General features: G+C 25.4%; 1 protein-coding gene across 3 annotated transcripts; it reads left to right on the top strand.

Annotated features, from left to right (window-relative positions):
* Positions 1-6: 6 nt before the first annotated feature.
* LOC127288541 (lysine-specific demethylase lid) lies at positions 7-13,548 on the top strand. Of its 3 annotated transcripts, none has more exons than XM_051316062.1 (18): positions 7-537; positions 2,848-3,064; positions 3,136-3,296; positions 3,370-3,747; positions 3,825-4,103; positions 4,183-4,675; positions 4,786-4,913; positions 5,845-6,039; positions 7,462-7,916; positions 8,007-8,268; positions 8,434-9,244; positions 9,309-9,517; positions 9,615-9,839; positions 9,967-10,051; positions 10,262-10,665; positions 10,827-10,944; positions 11,037-11,179; positions 13,125-13,548. In XM_051316062.1, the coding sequence occupies exons 1-18, from the start codon at positions 313-315 to the stop codon at positions 13,194-13,196; spliced, it is 4,860 nt and encodes a 1,619-aa protein (XP_051172019.1). In that variant the 5' UTR covers positions 7-312; the 3' UTR covers positions 13,197-13,548. The 3 variants fall into 3 exon arrangements, with proteins under 3 accessions (XP_051172019.1, XP_051172026.1, XP_051172010.1); XM_051316069.1 differs by having other exon boundaries at positions 8,422-9,244; positions 9,967-10,027; XM_051316053.1 differs by having other exon boundaries at positions 8,422-9,244.
* Positions 13,549-18,136: the final 4,588 nt, after the last annotated feature.

Below are 18,136 nucleotides of genomic sequence, written 5' to 3'. Positions count from 1 at the left end.
CTAGAGGGGAAAGTATCTAAGCATGAATCGGGGCAGTTGCCCGTGCGCGAAGCTACGTGTAAGAACAGAAGTGTCGTATGTCGTGCTCCTCTTCTTTCGTTTATTGTCCTCTTATCATTGATAAATACAAGCAGAGCCAAATCATGGCTTCATTAAAAACTCTTCGCATCAGGATCTTCCAATTAATACCAGAGTAACATTTAATTATTTTTTTTTGTGTGTGTGTCGTGTATAGCGTTTTTTGTGTGTATAGTGTGTTTAAAAAAAAAAAAAAGAAAAGGTGCGCCACCGTCCTTTCTACGAGGACGAATCATGGGATCTAAGTTTGATGGACACACTGCTTTTGAATCTCGTTTTGGGACATATCTACGAAAAGACATGAGCGAAAGGAGTGACTCGGATTTTCAATTTACAAGTCCACCGGAGGCTCCAGTCTTTGAGCCCACTGCCGAGGAGTTCCTGGATCCATTGGGATACATTGCCAAGATTCGTCCAATTGCTGAAAAATCGGGAATCTGCAAGATTAAACCTCCTCCTGTGAGTTTTCCCTTTAAAAAAAAAAAAAAAAAAAAAAAATTCAATGTTTTCAATTGATTTTATTTTTACTTTAAGTAAATGAAATCAATGTCTACTCCTTTAAGGGAAAGTGCACAGAGGGTCGACCAAAAAAAAAACTGTCGATCGTCTTTTTTCGTTCAACGACCTCAATATTCGTAACATTTACCACCGACGCACTGTAAAATTTAATCCAGGATTTTTTTTTTTTAATTTGTGACCTATCTTTTTGGAAATATATTCAATTTTTATATTGGCTAATTCAAGGGTTGCATTGCGTCTTATTCAGCGAAATTTGACAAAAATGATATTTGAATATTATTTCTAATTACATCATGAAGAATAATTGAGAAATTTGTAGCTTTTTAAAAGGCATTAAAAATATGAAACTCGTGGGTGTAAATCAATCATTGAAGTCTGTATATGTGACAATTTGTCACAAGTTGAAAGAATAGAAAAGAAATTTTTGAAAAATAAATATCAAAGAATTTTTTAGTGAATTAATTTTAAATTTATAAATTTTAAATAGTGTATATTTGGAGGGATTTTCATTTCTATTTCTAACAGTGAGAACTGTATATAGGCAATACTGGAAGGTACGCCATGCAGTTTGTCGTTGTTGAAACGATAAAATGGCCGGAACACTAAGAATTATATGTTATACGCTGATTGGGAAATGATTTTCCCGTTACTAATTTTGACATTTTGTCATAAATATTTTTTTTTTTTAAAATCCAATACATTCAATGATTTTATTTCTTCTAAATTGAATTTCAATGAAAAAAAAATTAATTTAAATTCCTGAAAATAATTGTCTAGATATTTAGGGAAAATTAAATTTACAAAAATTGTGTGACGTAAATAATAATATTGATGACACTTGTGTGTTTTACTTCTTTATAATTTCGTAACAGTTTTTTTTTTCTTTTGCAAAGTGTTAATTACAAAGAAAAAGAAATTACAGCCAATATAATATATAAAAAAGTCGCCATGTTTTTAGGATCATTCTTTTTTTTTCTTTTTTTTTATTAATAAATTGAAATTTTTAATTATTCATGAGATTCGTTATATTATGATGAAATAGTTTTGCCATAATCGAATCCATGATTATGTAATACATAAATAATTGCTATATCAAATAACGAGAACTAAAGTCATTGTGTTTGTAGGCAATGGATAGCGTCGTTTGCATGTACATCATATATACGCCATAAGTTTATATGATAGTAAATTTAATTATAAAAAAAAATAGTTAATTTCAAAAGTGTATATATATATTCTTTTAAAGTTTCACTAAAAAAAAACAAAAAAAGAAAAATATAACAAAAAAAATGACAAGATTTTATAGAATTCGTTTAATTATAAACAAATAGGCTAATGTCAGATAACAAAATTAAATAGTCTCATCGATCGTTTATATGAAAGTCTGTTCCAAAATACGTCAAAGCTTTAGTAAGAAAAGTGCACTCCATTATGAAACCTTTCAATTATTTCCATCATTTATTTTATTCTTAACAAATTTTTCTTACGATTGTTTAGAAATTATAAAATATTAGTGTAAAAAAAAGTTAATACTCTTTCGTTTATAAGGATACACTTTTATCAACCGATAATACCTTGACAGATTGGTTTTTTTAAATAATCTACTCTTTGATAAAACAACAATGCGTCTTAATAATTGTTAAAAAAAAAAAAATAATAATAATATCAATTTTCTTTTTTTTTTTTAAGAATAAATTTCCAAAGGTTAAAACGGAGTTTTATTATCTATTTTTTATAATATTGATTTCTATTTACCATGGGGAAATTTGAAAATGATTTTAATTTTTATTTACCTAATGTCATATGCATCTCATTTTAAAATCATTGATCTATAAATTAAATATTTAAAAATGATTTCTATTATGTTAGTTGAATTGAATATTTATTTGAATAATATTTTTTCGTTTTATATTAATTTTTTTTTCCAATTGTTTATGTGTATTTGTGTTAAATCTTAAGAGAAGGCTAAGCTACAATAAGTTTACGTAACACGTCACTACAATTAAAATGCATCACAATTCTTATATATATATAGTTTGTAAATTATTGCGAATTTTTGAAAGAAAAATCGTACCAACAATTAGTTGAATATTTTGGGAAATTTAAATAAAAATTATATTAACTAATTCGATTTAAAATTCGATTCGATAGTTTAATTCGATTCTTTAAAAAAAAATGGTATTACGTTTTTTTATTGATTTAATAAAAATGGCGAAAGTAAACTAAATTTTTTTTTTTTTTGTACTTTAGAATTGGCAACCCCCTTTTGCTGTTGACGTGGACAAATTTAAATTCGTCCCAAGGATACAAAGGCTAAATGAATTAGAGGCAAAAACAAGGATAAAACTAAATTTCTTAGATCAAATTGCTAAATTTTGGGAACTTCAAGGATCGTCATTAAAAATTCCACTAGTTGAGCGTAAAGCACTTGACTTGTATTCTCTACATAGAATAGTGACTAGTGAAGGTAGGCAAATAAACATTTATGAAAAAAAAAAATTTTATTCCAAAACAAAATTTAATAATATTTAATTTTAGGCGGAATAGAAAATGTGACTAAAGAAAGAAGATGGGCAAAAATAGCAAATAAACTTGGATATCCTTCTGGTCGAAGTGTTGGAAGTATTCTTAAAAATCATTATGAAAGAATATTATATCCCTTTGATGTTTTTAAACAAGGGAAAACTTTAAGTGATATTGTAAGTTGTGAATTTTTTTCTCTAATTGTATTTTTTTTTTTTTTTTGTTTTTAATAATTGTAATTTTTTGTAGAAAATTGAACCGGAAATCGAAGCTAATGAAAGAAAGGATCAGGATTATAAACCACATGGAATTATATCGCGACAACAAATTAAACCACCGAATGCAAAATTTTCAAGACGTTCGAAACGATTTACCGGTCAAGATGATAAACAAGATCCATTATCAATTAAACAAGAAGACTGTAAGGAAGAATGTGATTCTGATAATGAATGTAAAGAAGGCGTTAAAAGTAAAAATACATCGCCTGATAAAGTAGCGGAAAACAGTAAAGAATTGAAGAAACTTCAATTTTACGGTGCCGGTCCAAAAATGGCTGGATTTAATACCAAAGAAAGCAAAAAGTCTAACAAAACCAGAGGGATTAAACTTACCTACGAATTCGATCCGGTAAAATCAATTGATTTTTTGGAAGATAAAATTTTTGCAAAAGTAAATTGATAATAAAATAAAATTTTCATTTACAGCTGGCTAAATACATTTGTCATAATTGTGGGCGAGGAGACAATGAAGAGAATATGTTGCTGTGCGACGGATGTGATGATAGTTATCACACCTTTTGTCTTTTACCGCCTTTAACTGAAATTCCAAAAGGTGATTGGCGTTGTCCAAAATGTGTAGCTGAGGAAGTTTCAAAGCCAATGGAGGCATTTGGTTTTGAACAAGCTCAACGGGAATATACACTTCAACAATTTGGAGAAATGGCCGATCAATTTAAAAGTGATTATTTCAATATGCCTGTTCATGTACGTATTTACTTTTTTATTATTAAAAAACAAAATTTATCTCTATTTTAAATTTAATAATACATTTCTAATTTTTAAGATGGTACCAACCTCACTTGTTGAGAAAGAATTTTGGCGAATAGTATCGTCAATTGATGAGGATGTTACCGTTGAATATGGCGCTGATCTTCATACAATGGATCATGGTTCAGGATTTCCAACTAAAACAAGTGTCAATCTTTTTACATGCGATCAAGAATATGCTGAATCATCGTGGAATTTAAATAATCTTCCCGTTTTACAAGGAAGTATATTGGGTCATATTAATGCCGATATCAGTGGAATGAAAGTACCTTGGATGTATGTGGGAATGTGTTTTGCAACATTTTGTTGGCACAATGAAGATCATTGGAGTTATTCAATTAATTATTTACATTGGGGTGAACCAAAAACATGGTACGGTGTACCGGGCTCATTAGCTGAGAGATTTGAAGAATCAATGAAATCAGCGGCGCCTGAATTATTTCACAGTCAACCTGATTTGTTACATCAATTGGTGACAATTATGAATCCTAATATTTTGACAAATGAAGGTAAATATAACTTTTAATTACTTTAACTGGCTTAAGCAGAGATTAATTAATTATATATATTTAATTTAAAACAAAAGGTAAAGTGAATTAATTAATTTTTTTTTATGCAGGAGTGCCAGTATTTCGAACTGATCAACATGCGGGTGAATTCGTAGTCACTTTTCCCAGAGCGTATCACGCTGGTTTTAATCAAGGATATAATTTTGCCGAAGCAGTCAATTTCGCACCAGCCGATTGGGTATGTATTAATTTACAAAAATGGATGATTACAATTAAAAGGATTAAAAGGACAATTTATCTTTTATTTTCATTTTATCTAAAATTGTAATATGAAAACGATAGAAATTAATTTTTTGAAAAATCAAGAAAGAAAATTAACAAAATGATAAAAAAATTAATTATGAAAATTCCTTATAAGAAAATAATGTTAAAGCTGAAATGTTTTCGGTATAATGTTTTTTCTATAATATTTTCGCGATTATAGGTAATTTTTTATAAGAAATTCATTATAACATTTTTTTTTCTCAAATAATTATAAAAATATAATTATTAGAAACTCTGTAATGAAATCATTACAATTTTATAATTATGAAAATGTAATTATAGAAAATAAAATTTTTCACGTGCAAAAATTAAAATATTATAAAATTAAAATTACAAAAATTTAATTACAGAAATTAATTAATTTTGTATTTTACTGATAACTGTATATAGTTTTGTAATTTTGTATTTTACTGATAACTATGTATAGTTATCAGTAAAATACAAAATTAATTAATTTCTCTAATTAAATTTTTATAATTTTAATTTTATAATATTTTAATTTTTGCACGTGAAAAATTTTATTTTCTATAATTACATTTTCATAATTATAAAATTGTAATGATTTCATTACAGAGTCTCTAATAATTATATTTTTATAATTATTTGAGAAAAAAAAATGTTATAATGAATTTCTTATAAAAAATTACCAATAATCGCGAAAATATTATACAAAAAACATTATACTGAAAACATTTCAGCTTTAATATTATTTTCTTATAAGGAATTTTCATAAGGGAAAGTATAAATATTAAAACTAAAAAGTATTAATATTAAAAAAAAAAAAATAATTTTCATTGAAATGATAATTAATTTTCTGTTATTTTTTTTTTGTGTTTACAAAATAGTTAAAAGTGGGAAGAGAATGCATTTCACATTATTCGAATTTGAGAAGGTTCTGTGTTTTCTCACATGACGAATTGGTCTGCAAAATGTCTTTAGAACCCGATACATTAGATATTGGCGTTGCTACATCAACTTATCACGATATGTTACAAATGGTAGATGATGAGAAAAAATTGCGAAAAAATCTTCTTGAATGGGTAAGTTTAAAAAAAATTTAATAATTCAATTGATTTTTAAATTTAACATCAAATAAAATAATAAATAGTAACTACTTAATTATTATTATTAATTAACTTTTAAAAATTGCATTATTAGCTTCTATTATTTTTTTTACTTTGCTACAAGTATAAAATTTGTTTTCTTTTTCAATCGATCGACTTTTATTTAAAAATTAAAAGAAAAGAAAAAGAACGATAATAATTACTATTTTCGATTTAAGTGTTAATTTATCAATAATAAAGTATTAAAATACAAAAATGATTATTATTGGAATTTTCTGGTTGGCAATATAATTTTTCAAGTAAAAAAAAATATTTCTTGGCATTTTGTGTTTTTTTTTAAAAAAAAGAGTTCACTAAACTGTAGATTTTGAATACAATTCGCGGCGTTGTGATTGTGGAGAAATGGCGGGAGTTAGGATGAATAGACTGTAGCTTATAACATAAAAAGGGCAATATTTTTGAATCAAGTAGTATATAATTCTACTACGTCACACACATGTACGAGTTATACTTAAAGGCAAAGTGAGCATGTGTGAACATATTGCCAGTCCGCCGGATTTTATGGCTGTGTTGTCCACGTTTCCAACTTAATTCTATTCCATATTTGTTCATCTTTCTCATTTAATTGCAAAATAATTATATTTAGGGTAAATTTTCATTATTAATTTAATTATTCATTAATGCGGTACGCGTACGGTTAAGCATGCTTATAATTTTGATTATGTAACGTGTGTGTGAGAGATATCTAACAGTGATTAGAGGTTATGTTTTCCAATACTTATTTATTCTTTATAGTGTTGTGTGTTGTATATATTTCTTTCTTGAGAAAATATTATTCACTTTCTTTTATATAGTGATTCATTACGCACACTTTTTCACAATTATTCTTTTGATTAAAACGCAATTCTTTTTTTTTTCTTTTTTTTTTCTTTTTTTTTTTTTATTTCCGTTTATAATTTCCATTCGCAATATCGGTTCGCGATTGTGCGAAAATATATATAATGATGCCGCAGATTCTGAATATTGTAGTCCGTATGGCAACAATATTAAATGAAATAAAATTCTTATTGTTGACAAGTTGGCGTTAAATTAATAATAAAATTGATTTTCTTTAAATGCTTTCATTAATAATGAATTTTAAACTCGTTTATAAATTGTCTTTCAAATATCTGATAATTGTGCGTGTTGTAAACTGTTTACAAGCCATAATGAAATAATTGTGAATCATTTTGTGTGTATACAATTTTATTATTCTTTTAAAGTAAAGTTTTGAAGTCAAAGTTTTGAAAATATTTTTTTTTTTTTTGAAATATTGTTTTTCTATATTGTATATATTTTTTTAGTATCTATAAATAAACTGTGTATGAGTGATTTTTTTTTTTTTGTTTTAATGTATAGGGAGTGACAGAGGCAGAACGTGAAGCTTTTGAATTACTTCCCGATGATGAGAGACAGTGTGAAGCATGTAAAACGACCTGTTTTTTAAGTGCTGTTACTTGTTCGTGTCAAAGTTCGCAATTGGTTTGTCTAAGGCATTTCACTGATCTTTGTGAGTGTTTGCCTGAGAAGCATACATTAAGATATAGATATACGCTAGATGAATTACCCATCATGTTGCAAAAGTTGAAGCTTAAAGCCGAGTCTTTTGACTCGTGGGTTGCAAAAGTAAAAGAGGCAATGGATCCTGATGGAGAGAAAATTGAGCTTCATGAATTAAAGGAACTTTTAACCGAAGCCGAAGCTAAAAAATTTCCTGAAAGTGAACTTTTGACTGCACTTACAAATGCAATTCAGGATGCCGAAAAATGTGCTAGTGTCGCACAACAATTGTTAAGCACTAAACAACGCACGAGGTTAGTATATCTATTTTTTTTTATCTATTTTTTTTCCAACAAAAATCGAGTTCAAAATATTTATTTCAAAATTTTTTTTTAAATTTTCAGAACAAGACAATCAGTCGACAACAAGTACAAATTAACTGTGGAAGAATTAACATTGTTCTACAAAGAAATATCAAATTTGAGTTGTGAACTTAAAGAAGCAGAGGGCATTAAGTACATATTAGATCAAGTCACGCAATTTCAAAAAGATGCGGAAGATTTAGAAGCGGCTGAAGATGATTGTGATATTGATAAACTTGAGAATTGTATCGATTTTGGAGAGTCAATTTGCATTGATTTACCACAGCTCGTCCGATTGAAACAGGTAATTGAAAATAATAAAATTTGATTTTCTTCTCTTTTTTTTCGATTTTTTTGTATTAAATTGCTTAATTATAGATTAAAAAAAAAAATTGGGGAGTAAATTTTTTATTTAAACTCTATTAAATGATAAAAGGACAATATAATTATTGTATAGAAAATGTCGCAGATTCGTTGGTTGGAGGAAGTGAAGACAATACAAGAGGAGCCAAAGACAATTACACGTGAGGATCTAGGAAATTTAATTGAAAAAGGAATGACAATTCCGCCACATTTCAGTATTGAAAATACACTTTCTAAATTGCAAGGACTTTTAAACAGTATTGATAAATGGGAGGAGAAGGCAAAATTATTTATACACACCAAGGAACGACAATCAATAAAAATAGTTGAGGAATTTGTTATTGAAGCCGATGAAATTGATGCCTATTTACCAAGTTTAAATATATTACAAGAAGTTTTAAATAAAGCAAAAAGTTGGACAAAAATTGTTGAAGATATTCAAGGAAAGGATAATATTGCATATTATGATACACTTGATGAACTTGTTCGTAAAGGACGAAACATTCCACTACATTTGGACGCGTTACCAGTTCTTGAATCAATTCTTTCGCAAGCAAGATTATGGAAGGAAAGAACAGCGAGGACATTCCTGAGAAAAAATTCACATTATACATTAATGGAGGCATTATCGCCACGTGTTGGCGTTGGTGTACAATCAATGAAAACAAAGAAAAATCGTGGCGATGATACAATAAACGCTATTTATGTTTGTGATACAAAACTTGACGATTCAAGTAATTCGGCGGCGGTTGTTGCCGCTTTTAAACTCGCTGAACAACGTGAAATGGAAGCAATGAGAAATTTACGAAAGAAAAATGCAATGAAGGCACAACTTGATGATTCAAAATATTGTGTTTGTCGTAAATCAAGATTTGGCACAATGTTTCATTGTGAATTGTGCAGAGACTGGTTTCATTGTAAGTTTCCTTTTGTTTTGCAGTTTTAGATATTTATTAAGATAATAATGAATTTTTTTTTTAGATCACTGTGTACCACTTCCAAAATTGGCTGTCAAGGGAAAAACATCCGTATCGCCGGAAATGAAATTTCTCTGTCCTTGCTGTTTAAGATCACGAAGACCACGTTTGGAGACAATTTTATCGCTTTTGGTTAGTCTTCAAAAAATACCAGTACGTTTACCGGAAGGAGAAGCTTTACAATGTCTTACAGAACGTGCCATGAATTGGCAGGTAAGTTTTTTTTTTTTTAATTTCAAAATTCTGATTACTAATAATGTAAAATAAATAAAAAATTTTAATTACATTATTTTAATTTACTTTCAAATAGGATCGAGCAAGACAAGCATTGGCTACAGAGGAGGTTAGTTCGGCTTTGTCGAAATTATCGGTCCTATCACAAAAATTGGTGGAAGCTGCTGCTAGAGAAAAGACTGAGAAAATAATAAGCAGCGAATTGAAAAAGGCCGCGAATAATCCTGAACTTCATCAAAGGGTACAGGCAATTGCACCACTCAGTGGAGTACATTCGGATGATAGTGCTCTCAGCGCACAGGTAATTGAAAATAGTAAATTATAATTTTTTTTAAATTGTTCGATCCAAAAAGACTATAGTTTATTAATATTAAAAAAAAAGCTTGGTTCATATTTTCATGTTTGATAAAAAATTTTTTTTTTTTTAGGAGGATGACGACGATGTAATTCCACTCGAAGATGATGAACCTACATGCAGTACATTTAATAGTAATGAACACGCTTATTCCTATGGTTTGTAAAAATAAGCTAGATTCATAATTTTTATTTAAAAATTTTTTTTGTAGTGCATTTTTGATATTGTTATTTTTTAAAATAGATAATTTTCCAGGTATGTTTTTTTTTTGCTGATTTTATGTTTATATTTTTTTTCCCCTTATGTTATTTTTTTTTTGATTTATTTAAAAAAAAAGTAATTTAATTTTTATAAATTTTCGATTTTAGTTTCCAAATTCAATCCAAAAGGTGATGGAGTAAAAGATCCGGAATCATCGATTAATTTATCAGATACGGTTAAATCACATCTTGATGATTTAATGATGGAAGGTGATTTATTGGAAGTTGCATTAGATGAAACGCATCATATATGGCGAATTTTAAGTCATACGGCAAGTCCAAAAAGTGTACGTAAATATGCGGCATTAGATGAAACAAAAGGTAATCAAGATTTAGAAGTAAAGGAGGTGAAAAAACGTGGTCGTAAACGAAAATCAGATGAATTTGATCTTATGAAAATGAATCGTCAACGTTCGGAGGAGAAATTATTGTCGAAACAACAACGTAAGGGATTTAATAAGGAGAAAAAAATTACGTCTGTCACTGGACAAGTAAAACGTGGACCACGTAAGGTATGTGTATGGGAATTTTTATCATGTGGATTATTTTATTGGTCTCGAATTAAAATTGATTTTCCAATTTAAATTCTAGAGACAGTTTTTTTTTGTTTTTTTTGTGGGTAAAACGTAGGGGAACCACGACTATTTCGATTTCAGTTAAATGTGTATTGTAGATGAAACGAAAGGATGGGGAGGAAGTTGCGAAGAAGAGGGCAGGACGTAAGAAAACAAAACAGGATACTTCTGAAGATGAGGAAGATTGTGCTGCGTATAGCTGTTTACGACCCAGTGGTAAGAAAAAAAAAATTAAATTTTTTAAAAGTAAATTTTTAATTAAATTTTTCTCTCTAATGAAAGCTAAATATTTTTGTAATATTTTACAGGACATGAAGTCGATTGGGTTCAATGTGATGGTGGTTGTAATGGTTGGTTCCATATGCATTGTGTTGGTCTTGATCGAACTGAACTTGCTGAAGAAGATGACTATATCTGTGCTAATTGTAAAGACACGGATCAAAACACTACGGTATGATTAGTCAAACAGATGAAACTACGTTTTTTTTTTTCATACACACATACAATTTCTTTTAGTTTCTCGCATCTCGTTGTATATATCGCTATTGTTAGTCGATTCTTGCATGAAAAAAAAGCCTATAAGTCTCTTCAATTTGTATCTTTTTTTTTTCTTTCATTTTTTTTTAGAAAAAAAAATCATGCATACGAACACAACGATAGTGCCGTAAATTTCTTGAGTAGACGCATCATCTTTCATTTGTAAATTTTTTCCAGTACATATTATATAGAAACGCACTGTAAATACCAGTTAAAAAAAAAAAAAAAGAAAACTTATGTTTTTGATAAGAGATAGACGAAGAAAAAAAAGTATCTTAATGTTTAATTTTATGCTATTGTACAGGAAGAAAGAGAAGCTTTGTTTTTATTTTATTTTTTCATTGTAATATTTTTTTTTTTTTTGTCACGCATTTTACTTTTTTTTTGAAAACGTTCTTTAATGTAAATGTGTGTGCTATCTATAATATTAATTACAAATGCACTAATTAAAAAGTGCATTTGTAAACATCGGAACATGACGTAATTTTCAAATTTCTTTTTTTATTTATTTTTTTTTTTTTAATCGGATGTACCTTTTATTTCATTGACTATAGCTATTCCTCAAAGAGTAATAATCTGTGACTTTTGAAAGATGATGTTTCAACATTCATAAGTTATCAGAGAATATATCGGGGATTATGTCTGTTCCTATTTCATGGAATAATTGTCAAATTTTTAATAATGTTTATTTGAACAAAAAAAAAAAATTGAGACTTCTTTTTTCAAAAAATAATGATGAACACATGTTTATTTACTGTTTTTTCTGAAAATGTAGAATAAAATAGCAAAAAAAAAAAAAAGAATCAAATTTTTTCTTTATCTAAAAGGCATATCTATTTTGCACTATTTTTTTTTTTTTTTTTATTTTTTTTTTGTTAATATAATTAATGATATTTAAAAAAAAATCTATGATATTGACTTCCATCTTCGATTTTTATATAAAAATTATTATTTAAAAAAAAAATTTAATTTGCAATGTCCACAATTCTTATATGTTAATAAAAACTTTTTTTTTTGTTTTATCACAACAAATTTTTATAAATGTAAAAAATGGATTTTACTCTTTGTTAAGTTGTATTTTTTTTTTGTGATGAAACAATATGTCATAAAATATATTTTATTTTTTACTAAAAGAGAAAAAAGAAAACGAAAAAAAAAAACAAAAAAATTATAAAAAAAATTTGTGGACAGTGATTGAGAAATTTTGATAAAATTATTTCGTCAATTTGTAATGTTACTTTAATATTGTACATTACATTTTATTATGTAGCTCAATTATAAAGAAAAGAAATTATCTAACAAAAAGGGCTCGACAATATTATTAAATTGTTTTCATTTTCTTTATTATTCAGAATTTAGTTGATTCTTTTGCAGCGCTGTACTTTTTTTTTTTGTAGTTTAATATTCTGTATGATAGTTTTGGTGTATCAATTCAAATACTTTATATACTAAAATTGTAAAATATAGATGATAATACAAGCTCTGTAAACAATTCACGTTTTTTTTTTTTTTATTAGAATTTTGTACCTTGAAAATTTTCAGTTTTTCAATAATTTATTTTCAATTTTTTCTCAGTGGTGATTGTAATTTTGTTTCAAGTCGTAAATTTATTTTTATATTAATGGTATAAAATCTTTGGTTTATAGTTAGAAAACAATAGAAAAATATTCAATGTGCTTGCTTTAGAAGAATAGTATCTTCATTACACTATTTGATTATTTCGGCACGTATTTTTTATTTTTTGCAAGTCTAGAAAGATTTAGTGTCTCTTTTTGTACATCTTTTTGAGATATAAAAAAAAAGAAAGTAGTTAGAAATCCTGACGAATCTTGAGGTTTTGGATAAACTTCTATTCTCAGGGATACCAGAGTGCGGATGCTGACACAGATGCTGACAGTCAAGAGATGACATCTTTCGTCAGAACTTGTTAAATTGAAGGTCATATAGACACAACTATAAAATTGCACAAAGGAAACATTTCCCGTATACTGGAAAATCAATCGAAGGAAAAAGTGATTTGAATTTTTATTCAATTTTAGAAAATCTTTGTAAATTTCAAATACGCTGGGAAAAATTGGCAAAATTTTGTTTTTGAGAGAAAAAAAAAAAGTGAATGAAAACTTGAGATATAAAATGAATGTGTGAAGTAAAAAAAGGATCATTTCTTTTTTTTTCAATTAAAATGGCAAATGCAGTGAAAATAATAAAAAAAAAATAAGTGGTGGTTTATGGCCTTCGAAAATTCTTCGCGCCTTGCGTGGTGTGTAGAGATAGACTGAAAAATGATATATATGTACTAAAAACTTAAAAAAATAGATAATTATTATGTACACCCTTTAATATATTAATTATATTATCATCTCATACGCGACTTGACTCATTCAAGAGAGAAAAAAGAAAAAAAAAACCACTGAAATAATTATCTACAGAAAGTACAATTTTTTTTGAAATCTTAAAATAATTGTCAAAAAAAGAAATTCATAATCTTGAATGATTATTTTTTAAAATCACGTCACTTTCTTTTCTATAATTTACTGGAGTCACTTTTATAGATAAAAAAAAATAATAATAAGTAGAGGAGAGTCCTGTGTATATAATATTATATCATAGATCCTGTTTGATAGAATAATTTAAGAAAATCGTAGTTTTTTGTAAAATATATTATATATCATATTGTGCTACGAAATATCAATGTTTGTGCAGAAAGATTTTATTCCAATAAGTCAATGGCTAAGGTGGGTAATGATTTTTCTTTTTTTTTTTTTTTTTAACTTTTGTCGTTGACTACTTATGGCTTTTTTTAAAACGATCTTTGTGTGTTTATTGTATGCGTTACCGAGAGACATAAAGATCACACACAGTGTGTTTTAAATGTCTTCAATATTTAATAAATGTCTCATTTAAAACAGGCTGTGAAATATTCAAGAAGGATCGAGATGAAAAAAAAAAAAAAAAACACATATATGTATTTATATTTTTATATAGACACACAGCCTGTCGACTTTTTCCACCACATTTAAAAAAATTTTCGTTAAAAGTCGCATTGTTTTTTACTTTTCTTTTTAAATTTTTATTCTTTCATTTGAATCATTTTCTCCTGACAAGTGAAATAATTTGAAATTTATAATGTACATAAAAAAAATAGAATTATCATTATGTAATTTTAGTTTATGATTTTTTTTTAAAAAATAGATGCGTGACGTGTGTTTAATTTTAATGGAATTATCCAACAAAAAAAAAATTGTACTTCGATATTTTTAGCTTCCTATTATATACGTTTGTTGTAGCTTCGTTATTTTTTTTATATATTAACTTTTTTTTTTTTCTTTTTAATTATTTTAAATAATGAATTTTGTTACAAAAGCGTTCTGTTCCCTTTGATATGTTTAATATTTCATCCCATTGTTGTCGCAATCAGTTTGTTTTTAAAAAATCGATAATTTAAAAATTTTGTTTTATTCATATATAGAAATTATTGAAATACTGCGATGAAAAAAAAAAAAAAAAAAATGAATGGATTATGGTATATAATGAAAATTTGTATTAAATAATTATCTGGTACGAACAACTATTTTAATATGCCAATCAGAATATAGATTTGTTCATTGTACACCTAAAAATATTATGTAGACGATTTACAGATATTTATAAATCTTAAGAAGGAATTTAAAATATAAATGTAGTAAAAGAAACAAAAGAAAAAAACAAAAAAAAAAAAAAAAAAAAAATTTATTTGTAAGATTATAACATAACTCATTTGCAAAAAAGTATAATAAATACTATGCGTACAATGAAATGTGAATTGAAAATTTGTTTTTAAATTATATTTTTCTTTTATTTAATTGTTAATTAATAAATTAAAATAAGATTTTTTTATTATAAAAGGTATTTTCAAAGTAAGATCTAAAAATAGAAATCTCGTTCACTACAAAGAAGTGTCGTCAGCTAAAATAACAAATCTTTTGAATCTATTATTTAAAAAAAAAAAATCAAATGACAATATAGACTGACGAAAAAGGATAGAATATGATTCACTCGATTAATGACATGAATGCATTACTTGTTTAACGATTACTAATGTAATGATTCATTGGAATTTTTTTTAGTTTATTTGATTTTACAGTTTATCATTCCCTCTCGTGGTCAATGTAAAAAAAAAAAGTAAAAGAATGATTCATTTATTAGAAACACAATTGCCGCATCAATACTTTATCAAATACTGCAACTTTCATTTTTCTCTCTTTTTTTTTTACTAAACAAAAAATTGTCATTTTATTTCAATTTTCATGGAAATGAAAATAAAAAAAGAAATTAAATAAATAAAAATAATAAATTGATACGCATATTGTAAATAAATGTGTAGAAATTAAATGACATTTAATTTGTGATGAAAGGTAAATAAAAAAAGAAAATTGCATTCGATATCAATATTCACTTTTTAATTAACTTTTACCAATTAATTGTCATTTTATCAAAATTGTATTTTTTAATAATTACTCATTTTTTTCACAATTTATATCAATTTATTATATTTATGAATTTATAATGTTTATTTAACTAACATGAAAAATTTATTAACTATATATTTAATTAGAAAATTTATTATCATTAAACTAAAAAATTAAATAAATAATAAAAGAAAATAGTTTATTTAAGAATTTGAAAAATCACAAATACAATTGAATTTTTTTCTCATTAAATTAAAAAATTTAATTTAATTATTATAGGTTTCAGAAAAAAATTATTATTCAAATATATAATTTTTGTATACTGAAAAGATTGATCGAACATGAGTTTGACAATTTTTTTTTTTTTTTTTTTTTTCTTTATATATAAAAGAAGCCCCCCTCCGTTTGTGCATACTTGAGATAGTACCGTGAGAGCAGAGTTCATTCTATCCCGCATAATTATCTTTTTCGTGAAACTAACTCCTTTGCAAGTCGGGCTCTTTAAAGTTTCCCCTATATATATATATATGTACAGTTGTTTCCTGTCACAATAAAACAATGATGTTTTTAATTTGAAATTTCTCGTCTATTATAAATATTACACACTATGATTTTCAGAGAAAAAGGATATTTAATTTTTTAATATCAAATGAGGAAACTAATTAAATGAAAAATCAAACTAATAAATTAGGGAATTTTGAAAAAATCATAAAAAAAAATATCACATAAATTCTATAAAACACATATCTTTTTAGTTCTTTTGATGAAAAATTGACTGAGAATTTTTTTTTCCAATTTTCCATCAAATCAGTAAAAATATATATTATATTTTACAGATATTATGTTTCATTCATTATTAAATTTCTCATTAAATTTGGAAAAATCTGAATATTTTTAAGCTATCAAAGGTGATTTGTTTTAATAATTTCAATAATTCTGTAATATAACTTTTAATTAAATTATTCATTGTGAATACTTTCATTCCATTTTTGAGAAAAAAAAGGATCACAATTTTATTCCCTTTTATAAATAATTAATAAATTCACATTTAGAATAGTAAAAATTTAATATACTGAAATTTAAATCTATTGTTGAGATTAAAATAAAAGGGTACAATTAAAAATTCCCTTTAATAAAAAATTCATATTCAGAATAATAAAAATGTAATTGAAAATTAATCCATATAAAAAAAAATGTCAATTGTTGTATATTAAAAATTTAATTATCTTTAAATTTATAAAATTAAAAGACATTAAAATTGTATTTTAATTAAAAATTAATTTTTGCTTAATTAAGGAAAAATGTAAAGATTGCAGTATATAGAAAAGTTCTGTTTTATGTATTTTAAAACGGTTTTTAATTTAAATTGAATTGAATCTAAGTTTTTTTAATTTAATTTTTTGTTTCTTTTAATTAACATCTGTTTCTTATATATATTCTTCAAGATTCATACATATATACTCAAAAGGGATATGTTTCTCTTGACACCAAATGCTAATTACACATTGTACTACGTTTTTCTATTATTTTCAAACTAAAAGTTTAAACATTATTTATCCGTTTATTCTTAAATTAAAAAACACATTTTTCCAAATTTTTTTAAATTTGAAAAACTGTTCCTTACGATAATAAAATTTAACTTTATATTCTCCAAAAAAAAATTAGATATCAAAAGGTAAAATATTTTTTTGATTTTTTTTCAACAATTTTTAATTGATTTTTAAGAAATATTTCTTTATATAAATTTAAGTGAACTGAAAATTATTTTTTTCTTTAACTGAAAAATTTCAATATTGTACATATATATTTTACTAAAATATATTAAAAATATCAAAAATATTAATAATATTAAAAATATTAAAATATTATTAACAGAAATATTATTTAAAATTAAATTTCTGATTTAATTAATTTTTTACATAAGTCAAAAGAATATTTTAAATATTTTCAATTTATTATTATTTATTATAAAATTTCAGTCAAAATTATATTATGAAAACTTAACACTTGTTAATAAAATAAAAAAAATAGGTATAATACATAGAATGTCAGAAAATGAAAATTTATTTGAATATATATACTATATATATTAGTATTTATTTAGTATTTATTTAGTATTTATTTAGTAGTTATTTAGTAAGTAAGCTTACTAAATAACTTCTAAAAGCTAATTAATTATTAAATTCCAAAAGTTAATTAATTATTTCTCTATAATTAATTAATAATCTAATTAATTTTTTAAAATTTCAAATTTTCAGCTATTCTCATTTTTTTCCAAGTAAATTTTTAATTAATTTTAATTTTTTTTTTTAAATATAATTTTCAAACGAAAAAATAACAAAATTAATAATAATTAAAAATATATAACAAAATCCCAGGGTTCAATGAAGTTTGAAGTCATCCCTGGTTTTTCTCTCACACTC

The sequence above is a fragment of the Leptopilina boulardi genome, unplaced genomic scaffold (assembly GCF_019393585.1).
Source record: "Leptopilina boulardi isolate dan_hultmark-lab unplaced genomic scaffold, ZJU_Lbou_2.1 LbouV2_123, whole genome shotgun sequence".
Taxonomy (NCBI): Eukaryota; Metazoa; Arthropoda; class Insecta; order Hymenoptera; family Figitidae; genus Leptopilina; species Leptopilina boulardi.
This window is presented reverse-complemented; position numbering and strand designations above follow the sequence as displayed.

Excerpts from the sequence above, each read along its gene's own strand:
- LOC127288541 (XM_051316053.1), top strand. The coding sequence starts at position 313 with ATGGGATCTAAGTTTGATGGACACACTGCTTTTGAATCTCGTTTTGGG. Across the intron at positions 7,917-8,006 it reads AGCACTAAACAACGCACGAG|AACAAGACAATCAGTCGACA; the intron begins GTTAGTATATCT and ends TTAAATTTTCAG. Across the intron at positions 9,840-9,966 it reads ATAGTGCTCTCAGCGCACAG|GAGGATGACGACGATGTAAT; the intron begins GTAATTGAAAAT and ends TTTTTTTTTTAG.